At 52.0% G+C, this 11,001-nt stretch overlaps 1 protein-coding gene across 1 annotated transcript; it reads right to left on the reverse strand.

Moving 5' to 3' along the window:
• Positions 1 to 523: 523 nt before the first annotated feature.
• On the reverse strand, positions 524 to 7,452 carry Arsi (arylsulfatase family member I). Its single transcript, XM_048419641.3, has 2 exons — positions 6,157 to 7,452; positions 524 to 2,695 (listed from the first exon to the last, which is right to left on the reverse strand). The coding sequence occupies exons 1-2, from the start codon at positions 6,465 to 6,467 to the stop codon at positions 1,291 to 1,293; spliced, it is 1,716 nt and encodes a 571-aa protein (XP_048275598.2). The 5' UTR covers positions 6,468 to 7,452; the 3' UTR covers positions 524 to 1,290.
• Positions 7,453 to 11,001: the final 3,549 nt, after the last annotated feature.

Consider the following 11,001-nt stretch of genomic DNA (forward strand, 5'->3'; position numbering starts at 1 on the left):
CCGGGGTGATGCAGTCCTGCAACCAGCCACCCAAACCCCCACGGCCCTGCACCCAGCCCACCCCACCCATCCTGCTCATCCACAAGCTGACGAGTCCTAACAGGCCTCCTTTGCCAGTGACAAAAATAACTATTTTCAAAATTCACAGCAGGGCCTTCGCCTACACACACTGCGCCGACTGGAACCTGAAGGGAGATATGCAGAACGCAGTGTGCGGATGGAGCGCTGTTATGCAGCAAGCAGGCTTTACAAACACCACCCCCTCCTCACCACTACTGAGCCTGGGTCCCCCAGATGCAGATGTGCACAGTGGTGCCCAGAACAACCAGAAGCAAAGAGTTTTGGATCATCTGCTGTACGCAGAGAAACACTGAGGTCCAGAGAGGGTCATGGGTTTGCCTGCAGCCACACAGTGAACCAATGGCAGGACTCCCTTCCCACCTTTCTTCCTGTTCCCTTTGCTAACAGAGAGCTCACACAAGGCCCCCAGGACACACATGCACACATGTACAAAGAGACCAGCATCTTTTGCCCGTGGGTAACGGCTCTTTAATCAAGTTCACAGGCTCCTCCACAACCATTAGTGTGGCCAGTTTTCTTCAGCACTGTGAGGTAGGCCGCGCCAGGACTAGCATCTCCCTACCCCTTTGCAAGTAGGGAAATCAAGGCCCTGGGGATAAGAACTGTGCCCAAGGCCAAAGGAGATGATTGGTTCAAAGCTTTTCACAGCTGCTTTCCTCAGGACCCAGCCGGGTCCTCTTGGATGCTGGGGACAAAAAAAGGGTGTTCACCTAGCTCCCACATCTGGGGGCTCTGGGAATGTAAAGATTCTCATACCCTAAACTGTCCATCCTCATCGGGTCCTTTAACAGAGCAGCTGGCTATGCTCCAGCCGATGTCCAAGAGCACCACAGATACCTGGAAAGAAGTCACAGACTCACGTCATCTGGAAGGGGACAAGATCAGCAAGGAACTCTGCCATGAGCCCAGTCACAGGTATACACTGGAGCCATAAAGTCACCAGAGTTTGTCTTAGAGTTGAGGAAACTGAGGCAGAAGGCTGCTATAGGTAACCTTGGGTCACAGACAAACACATCAGGAGAGAGGCAGGACTGGGACCCAGGCATCCCAGCCGGGTTGGTGCCCTCCCCCAAGCCCCACATGATTCAGCCCTTTCTGTGCCCTCCCTCCACATGCCTGCAGATGAGACTTGACCTTGGCCTTCTCCCTGAGAAGCAGCAATGGGACAGTATCTGAGGAGGAGCTGAAATTCCCTGCCACCCCCAGCCATCAGATCCGGTGAGACATCAGCCTGGTATTGAGTTTACGGAAAAAAGATCGAAGCTTGCAAATCTTGCATTTCTTCTTGCGGCGACCCCGGGAGAAGCTTCGAGCCCTGCCTTCCTCCTCCTCCTCCTCTTCTTCCTCATCCGTGGCCCATGGTCCCCAAGCACCCCCATTAAAGTCAGGATGGGCCCGAGGGTTCGCAGCTGGGTACCGCACAGGGATGGCAGTCCGGTTATAATCAGCAAGGCGAGCCAGCAGGGTGCGGACCACGTCAGGGCGCTGGCCAGCCAGGTCCTCTCGCTCGTAAGGGTCAGCACTGATGTTAAAGAGCCACACAGCCTGGCGGATGCTGGCCATCCGCTCGAGGTTCCACCAGCTGCCTGGGAAGGAGGCCAGTGTCTGCGGTGGGATCCAGTCGCCATAGCCTGGGTCTCCAGTGAGCAGCTTCCACTCTCCCACCCGGATAGCAGCCTGCACAGCTGTATTCCAGATGCCAAACCCACCTTCCAAGGAGCCATGCTGGGCATGGTTGTAGAGGGGGTCGATGTTGTGTAGGATCTCCGTACGTGGTGAGGCCCGGCCCTCGCTAATGGCCGGCCACACATCGTAACCATCTAGTCCGTCAGCTGCCGATGTAGTACCACCCGCCAGACCCACCAGTGTGGGGTACCAGTCTGTGATATGCACCAGGGCCCGACTGGTCCGTCTCTTTTTCTTGAGCAGGGGGCTGTGGACGAAACCCAGGCCCCTCACACCGCCTTCCCAGTAAGTACCCTTGCGTCCTCGAAGGGGCCAGTTGCTACCTCCTGAGAAGGTCTGGCCACCGTTGTCACTGGAGAAGATAATGACACTGTTGTTATAGAAACCATAGCGCTTGAGGGCCCAGGTGATGTTGCGAACCGCCTCGTCCATGCAGGTCACCATGGCTGCGTACTTGCGCCGAGCTACATTGCCCATCGTACGATAGCGGTACAGGTACTCTCGAGGTGACTGTAGGGGTGTATGAACTGCCTGGAAGGCCACGTAGAGGAACAGGGGTTTCTGAGGGCTGTGGCTGGCAAGGATGTGGCTGGCACGCTGAGCGTAGAGCATGGTGGAGTACTGGCCACTCAGGCCCCAAGCCACGCTCTCGCCTTCATGCAGGTCGAAGCCACAAACCCCTGGGCCGTCACAGTTGTCATAGGTGTAGTAGTCCACATTGCCTGTGAGGGAGCCCAAGAAGGTGTCAAAGCCCCTGCGGGTAGGCAAACACTCCTTCCTGTAGAAGCCCAGATGCCACTTGCCCACCATGTGGGTGGAGTATCCTGCTTCCTGCAGCTTCTGGGGCAGTGTGACCTGGTCCAGGGGCAGGCAGTTGGGCTGCCGAGGGCGGATGATGGAGTGTTGCAATCCTGTGTGGATCTGGTACCTGGTGGTAGAGAATGGATACATGGGAAATACAAGTGAGATGTAGACCACTGCTCCCAACCCTGTCCCCCAGTAGCAACCTGAGATGGCCCTTGGCCTGGTGTCACCGGCAAGAACAGTAACAAAAGTACCAGATACTGACAAAAGCCTAAGCACCTACAACGCATTATCTCAAATCCTCACATCAATGAAGTCGGTATCCCAGGTTATTGATGAGATGGAATAACTGCAGCTCACAACAGTTAGGCTGCCACCCGGGACCACACAGCCAGAAAGTTAGCACATTATGAGTTGAGCCAGGCTCGCTAATGACCACAGTAAGAGCTAATACCAGGTTCTCCCCATGTGTTTCAGCTTTCAGCATCACGCTCCCTTTGAATCCTGCTCACCAAATCCTCACTGCAAACTAAGAAGTACAATTTTTATTCCTGCCTCCCAAATAAAGAAACTAAAGCTTGATGATTGACATGACTACTATGAAGAGCAGGCTGGGTATCTCAGCAGAGGCCCCAGACCCCATCCCTGAGCTCTAAGCTGTAAACTTAGAGCAGAGCCTGGATACACCAAGCCCTGCTCGCCCAGGGAAACCCCTACTCCTTGAAAACCCACGGCAGTATTATTCCCTCAGTAGTTTCTTACAACTCACTCAAAGAGCGAGTTACTTTGTTTCTGGGTCCTCCTCCTCCCCCACACCAGGGATTTGGTGCACATCTTCGCTCTCTACTCAGCCCTGGGACTACAGTTGTATATGTTTTATGCTTTTAGTACCCCAGTGATATGTAAAGCTCACTCAGTTACTTGAGGAATGGCTGGCTGACTGAGCAAGTGAATGAATGAATTCGGACAGTATGGGAGCCACAAGTAAACTAAGTCCTCTTCTAGGTTTTTCATCTTCTTTAAAAAAAAAAAAGTTACAGGGGCTGGAGAGATAGCTCAGTAGTTAAGAGCACTGGCTGCTCTTCCAAAGGACCCAGGTTCAATTCCCAGCACCCACATGGCAGCTCACAATTGTCTGCAACTGCATGCACAGATATACATGCAATGCAGGCAAAACACCAATGCACATAAAATAAACATAAATATTTTTTTAAAAAAAAAAAGCAACAACAAAGGTCAGAGGAAGGAAGGGCTTTGCTCAAGGTCACTCAGCAGTCAGGGGCAGCGCTGAGACTTGAACATGTGTACAAACGGTCTGAGCAGCAGTGTTTTCAAGCAAAGTCGCCTACCCACCTCCTCACATGTGGGGCCAGTTGATGTTTACACGTGTAAGTGAGCTGGCTGGAATGGGAAATCCCTAAGAGGCACTGTATTCCCAGGCTTTATGAGACCAGCCCTCGCGTGCCTGCTGAGAGTCCAAGGCCTGCCACCCAGGTGGATGACGCAGTTAAGTGCCTAGCAGAATCCTGGGTTTCCCTTATTCATTTACATTGTATCTTCTGCTGCTGTGGCTAGAGATTTGTGTGTGATCTGCTTTAAGGTGTCTAAAGAGTTGCAAGTCAATAAACAAACTGGAATGTGACAAGGCAGTTAGAATTCCACACCTTTCCTTACCCCTAGGCAGCTGAGTTAGCCTGAGTGCTTGGTATTTGACACCAGCTTTTCCTTAAGGCCATTCTTAAGACTTTGTGCGCCACACACTCATTTAATTCTCCCCCCCACAGTGTGTGTGTGTGTGTGGTCATGAGTTGGGGCCTACTCATGCCAAGGCATGCACACAACAAGTCAGAGGACAACTTTCCAGAGTCAGCTCTCTTCCACAGTGGGCTCCAGGAATCAAACTCAGGCCACCAGGCTTACACAGCAAGCACTTGGACCTGCTGGGCCATCTCACCAACCTACGCCTCTTTTGTGAAATATACACGGGACATTATCACAATCCCCAATCTACAAATAATGAAACTGAACTCCCCCCCCCCCCGACCAGTGCAACATGTGACCCAAAGTCAGACAACTGCCAAATAGAACTGTTTTAAACCCAGGCCCACCCAACTCAAGCTCAAAATCTCTATGTGATACAGTTTCTCCAGGCCTCAGGCAAGCGGAGAAATGATTGGATTTGACAGGAGAAGCATCCTAGGGCCCAGACTCCCAGCTGAGCGTTTCTGCACAAGGGTGGGGTGCCTGAAACACTGGTTTGTAATGTGGGTGGGCCAGCTAAACCTTGCCAAAGTCCATTTGTCAGGGAGTAACAGGAGAAACTTTGGCTCTCTCCAGGTCCACGGAACAGGACTGGCTACAGAAGCCACAGAGGAAGCATCTGCAAGACAAGAGCAGACACCAGCTGACTCTGTGATGCTCTGTTGACTTCACCAACAAGAGCCTGGAGCACTGCCCTGGCTGTCCATTCAGTTGCTTCCCAAAGTCGTGTTGCTGGGGGCGGGGGGGGGAACATGGGATGGGGGGGCGGGGGGGGGACACAATGGCAGATTCTCCTCCCTCTTCAGGGGGTTAGTCACAGTCCCCTGCCAAGGTCTACCAAGCTACACCTGCAACACAAACCTCCCACCCCTCTCCCTCTTCCTGCTCTTCTTCACAGTCCCTGGACCTAAACTCGGGACACAGATGGAAAGAGGAAAAGCAGCTGATCTCCAGCTCTGTGACGCCAGCCCAGCATCCGACCTCGCAACCCTCTCTTTCGTAAGATCCTGAAATTGGGCAGAGACACTAAGCTGGCCTCTTTCTGATTCCACGCCTCATTGTCCCACCCAGGAAACAGGGAGAGATAGGCTCCGGCCCTGAGATCTCAGTAGTGATCCCAAAGCATTCCACAGCTTCCTTCCAAGGAGAATTAGCTTCAGCCCAGTCCACGGATTTTTCTCCCAAATGAAGGGAGTTCGCCTTCCACAACTCCCTCCTGTTGCCCCGTTCTTTTATTGTTAATCTCCAGTCCCATCAGGGAACAGCTCATTGGGAGACGATTCAACACTGGGGAGGAGTCTCCAAAGAAAAACTTGGAGACTTGGAGAAGGGACGTAACCAGCCTCAGGCTAAGGGCTCTGGGTCTCATGATTCCTTCATCTTCTCCCAATGGAGCCATCGATGACATGGGACCAGAATCTTTCCAGTAACAAAGACAGAGAGTCAGGAAAGTTACACATAATTCATTCACCTTTCACTACTCCTTTTCAAGATAGAAAGTGCCCTGCGCTCCATTTTAACTGGCTCCCCATCGATCAATGCACAAAGTATTCAGAATAAGTGTAAGAATCCTCTGATAAAGAAAGAAAGGAACAGACGTGTGGAACTATAGAGTAGGTCTCGAACACCATCAGAAGCATTGAATATGAGGGCTGGGAAACTGAGGCCCAAAGAAGGCAAGGGACTTACCGATGATCTAACGGATGTCACGGGCAAAGCTAGCCTATAACACGTGCACAGGGCTGTTCCGCTGGGTCTGCAACCTACCAGCCGGGTGAGTTGGGGATTTGGGCACCCAGTCCCGAGAATCTGGGCCGTGCCTACCTGCCAGTGAGGAGCTGGCTCCGAGAAGGTGTGCATATGGGTTGGATGTAATAGTTCTCCAGCTTGACACCCTCAGCTGCCAGCCGGTCCAGCGTTGGGGTCTCGATATCTGAGCCGTGGTAGCCCACGTCGTGGTACCCTTGGTCATCGGTGAGGATGAAGATGATGTGAGGAGGCTGCGGTGGAGCCACCGAAGGCTGATGGCTGGCTTCCGCAGGTCCATCGGCCACGAGGCCGGGCTTGGCCCAGTCCCAGGACAGGTAGCCCAAGCTGAGCAGGCTGACCAGGGAGAATCCAGAGAGGGCATGCATCGTGACGCCTAGCCGGGCACGCGGGGCTCCCAGGCCGTCGGAGCCTCCCGCGCCAGGGGCGCACCGCCCACCCGCCCCACTCGTAGTGCGAGCCCCCGGGGATCTCGTCTGGGATCGGCGGTGGAACAGCTGGGCGTCCCGGGAAGGTCAAGCTCGAGCCGAGCCGCTTCCAGCAGCCCTTGCTTCCTCTCCCCCAGCTCAGCCCGGCCAGCCCGAGTCGTGGAGTGGCGGCTTCCCAAAAGTGCTCTCCACCATCCCGGGACTCTTCGCTGCCTTTTTACACCGATCCCTCCCGCCTCTTAATTTCTCTCACTTCTGCTTTCCCCTTTCTCCTCCCTCCCCAACCCCCAAATCCCTCCAGCTTAGCTTCTGACCCCGCCCGGAGTCCCCTTAAAGCAGTGCTCCCCACAGGGAGGTGGGCAGGACCCCACAAGGGAAGGGGAGGGAGACATGGGCTGGGCGGGTCTGGGAAGGGGCACAGCCCAAGAGAGGGCAAAGAAGTTGTAACATCTGCCTAGCTGAGCCCCAGGTGAAGGGGTGGAATTCCGAAAGGGTCCCGCCCCCCGGGCAGAGAGCCCAGGCCCGGTGCCGCTGCCAACTCCAAGGCCTGCTCCTGGCCAGGACTACCCAGAGAAGGGAGGGGGATTGCTTGGAATTCAGTGGAACAATTCCGGAATGGTCCGGCCAGACATTCCTTGATCATGGAGTCTTAACATAAGAATGCCAGCCCTAGAAGGGTTTATTTTCCAAGCCAACTAGGTCATTTCTAGAAATGGAGAGTCCGAGGTCCTGAGGTGACCAGGAGCTAACTCTGCTAAGTCACAGATCAAGGTACCGCTTGAGTGGCGGCTCTCTTCAGGTTCTGCCAACTTCCCTTCCCTCCACTTTTCACCTTACTCACACCACTTCCCAGCTAGTCTTAGGGTGCAATGGCAGAGGCGCGTTGTATGCATCTTCTACCCAGAAGCTCCCTCCGTGAACAGGAGGGGCGCAACCCTATCTGTTGCATGAATGAATGCAATGAGGACCACCTAGGCCAACTCCCCTCTGAGAAGGTAAGGTGGTGGGGTCAAGCCAAGAGTTCTGGTGAGACAGGGATAGTTGTTCCAGTTGTTAAGTGCAACTGATTTAAGTCCTGTCTAGGCCACAGCGAACCTAGCTGAGCACCAAGTGCCCACGTGTAACTTTGGCTTGTAAGCTTGCAGGTGCAGTGAACTGGACCACTTCACAGATGCAGAGAAGAAAGGCTTATTGTAAATATGAAACGGCTGAGTGCCTGACTCTCAGGTTGTAGAAAAAGAAGAGCCAGAGCCCTTTGGTGGAGTCCAAAGCTTCCATGGCTACAGGGTTGGGGATGACTGCCAGGGCCATCTCAGGTGCAGAGAGAAGCAAGCCTTACTTGTTATAAAGGAAACCTGCTGGGATGAGTGGGGATGCAGGGGGCGGGGGCAGGACTGGAACATCCTGGGAGTTTTCATAGTAGAGGAGGAATCAGGGAGGTAAGAAGAGCCAGAAGGAGGCTTGTGGGCCAGAAGAGCCCAGTGGCTTTGATATGCATGACAGTCTGTACTTATAGGGACCAAAGGAGCCTGAACGTTAGTATGGGTTTTGATATTCCCAGAGGCATATGCCAACAGAGAACTAGATGACGCCCCATTCATCACAGGCAGGGGAGAGAAGGAAGTTGCCCTTCCTGGCAGACAGAAGCCCATTTCACAGGTTTCTAAGGAATGTTGAGAGAATGCTTTTGTCTCCCCAAGCAATCCTTCTAGTTTCCCTGTCTGCATCCAGCCAAGCAAGCCACAGACTGTCATTTTGGACACAACAGTGGTGCTGTACTTTTGGGGGAACTGGGACCCTAATGTGGCTCGGCATACGTTTCCATTTTTCATTTGTATTTATTTATCTAGTTAGTTCTCTAGAATATGTATATGGATGGGTTGGAGATTGCCATGACCCTGGCGTGGAGGGCAGAGGACAGCTTGTGGAGCCAAACTCAGGTCATCGGACTTGTGGCTTGGTGACAAGGGCCTTTACCTGCTGAGCCATCTTGCTGATGTTTAGGCTGCTTTCTTGTTCCTAGGACTTCAGCTGTTTAACATGGACCCCACTGGCCAACAAAGGGGATTACAATGCCAAATCTCCCTCTGTTGTGTGACCTTTATGTGATCATCTTGAGGGCCGGGATCTTAGGGACAAAGACTCCCAGGTACGCCTTCCCGCCTAGCACCTTTTCCCTGCCAAGATTCCTCCTCTCTTACTGAAAACCACTGTGTGTGGAAGGAAACCAGACCTCCAAAATAGCAGCCCAATGTGAATCTGCATTTGGAAATGAGGGCTGCGTGGGGCCAGCGCTCCTGTGTGCTCCAAGCCCCATATTTAGGGTGACCAGATTTATCAGAAGGGAAAGCAGCCTGTTGTTCTGGCAAAAGAAATGTTGAAGACAGACAGGAAAAGTACAGCCTCCTGAGGGGAGGGTTGCTAAAATGGTGTTTCCGGAGGCTTCAGGAAGGTCGTCCTGGGTGACAAGGTGAGACAGGCAGGTCATTAGAGGTCACAGAGACCAGGGCTTTGCAGTCTCTACATTTGTCCCCAGACCACTGGCCTTCCCCTTGCTCATACGTAAAGAGAGATGGCAGGGCGAACAGGGTGAAGTTTTATTCTGTTCCCCACAAAATGGCCTAAAAGGATAGGATCACAGATTGCATATCTCCATGGGGCTGTCATATAAGACAGTATTTTAGGGGACAAGACCGTGGCTCTAACATCAGACTGTTTAAGTTCAAATCCTGCCACTTATTTGAAGTCTGGCCTCGACAAGTTATTTGTTTTTCCTGCCTACCAATTTCTCCATCTGTGAAATGGGATAATCATACCAATGAGACACTCTACCACGTTCCGTGATGTGTCCTGCTCAGAGCCAGCATTCAGTGGCTGTGACTGGTTAACAGTTCTGCTCCCTACTCTTGAGAACTGACTCTCGTGGGATAAAGTCACGAGGAGACAGATTCCGGGCCAATTTAAGGGATGGCTTTCATCAGCACGCTGGCAGCTTGCTTAACAAAAGGACACCAGTAACGGGTGAGTGACCAGTGAAGAGAGGCGGGCAGAACACCGCCGGGGCCCAGTTCTTGCTACCCAGTATTCATATTGCTTTTAGGAGTCTTTTGGTAATCCCTAAAACCTAGAGTGTGTCTCAGAAGTCATCACTCCCCATCAAAGCTCTGGGGAAATAAATACCATGGACTACCATTGCTAAGCTGCCAGGCTGGAACATTTCGAGCAGACTTTTCCAAAAGCTCAGAGACCACAGGGTGGAAATAAACACACAGTGTGATGCAGATCCAGGTCATGTGGCTTTCAAGACGAGCTGGTTATCTTTTGTGTCTTTCCCAGGGTACTTGCCCTCTTTCCTGGGACGAAGTCCATCAATTCTCTCCTCTCTCCTCTCTCTCTCTCTCTCTCTCTCTCTCTCTCTCTCTCTCTCTCTCTCACACACACACACACACACACACACACACACACACCACAGTATATTAAGGTATCTCGAGTTCAAGGTCCCTCTCTGAGCAATTAATTCAGACTTTGCACATTCTTTTTTGTTGTTGTTGCTTGTTTTTTTGTTTTTTGTTTTTGTTTTCGAGACAGGGTTTCTCTGTGTAACAGCTCTGGCTGTCCTAGAACTCACTTTGTAGAGTAGGCTGGCTTCGAACTCAGAGATCTCTCTACCTCTGCCTCCCAAGTACTGGGATTAAAGGCGTGCACCACCACCGCCCAGACAGACTTGGCCCCTTCTGATGCCTCCTGATCTAGCTACTTCCTATGGCTGCCATCATGGATGCCCACCTCACTCAGGTAATAGCTGCCTCCCATTCACATAATTCACATGTTCTTATCCCTTACCCCCCACAAGACATCCACATCAAAACACTGCAAGAAACTTAACATCTTCCCACGAAATGCAGATCAGACAGGGCAGGGGTGTCGCTCTGTTACTTCCGAGCTGTCAGGGATTTCATTTCCACTCATGAAGTTAGACTCAGAAAAAAAAGTGAGTTCCCCATTCCTAGATCTAAGCAAGAAAGGAGTAAGATGCCCACCTGGCTAGAAGTGAGATTCCTGAATCAAAATGGAAAGCCCTATGGATGGACTTTGAAAAGGCTTTCCAACTCAATGGTGATATTATTCTAGTCATTTGTCTCCAAGGCAGCTTCTTAGGGTGCAGAGGTAAAGTAAAAGACAAGATGAGTCTATTTTGTGACTGTCATTGTGTGTACACATGCACACACACAGCACACATGCATGTGAATAGATAGCTAGATGTGTATATTTAGTCACCTTTGAACCAAAATGATCTTAGTTTATACACAGCTAGATATAACTTTCTGGTTATAGTCCTTGCCAAAGGCTCCATCTACTAATTATGCATGCGGACATTGGCTCACCGAAGGGCATTTGAAAGGCTGGACTGTATCAGAGACTTACAAGATTTACAGCAGAAATATCACAGAGTCCGATCCCTTACCTAGGAAGA

This window comes from Myodes glareolus, chromosome 13 (assembly GCF_982192425.1).
Source record: "Myodes glareolus chromosome 13, mMyoGla1.1, whole genome shotgun sequence".
NCBI classification, from domain to species: Eukaryota; Metazoa; Chordata; class Mammalia; order Rodentia; family Cricetidae; genus Myodes; species Myodes glareolus.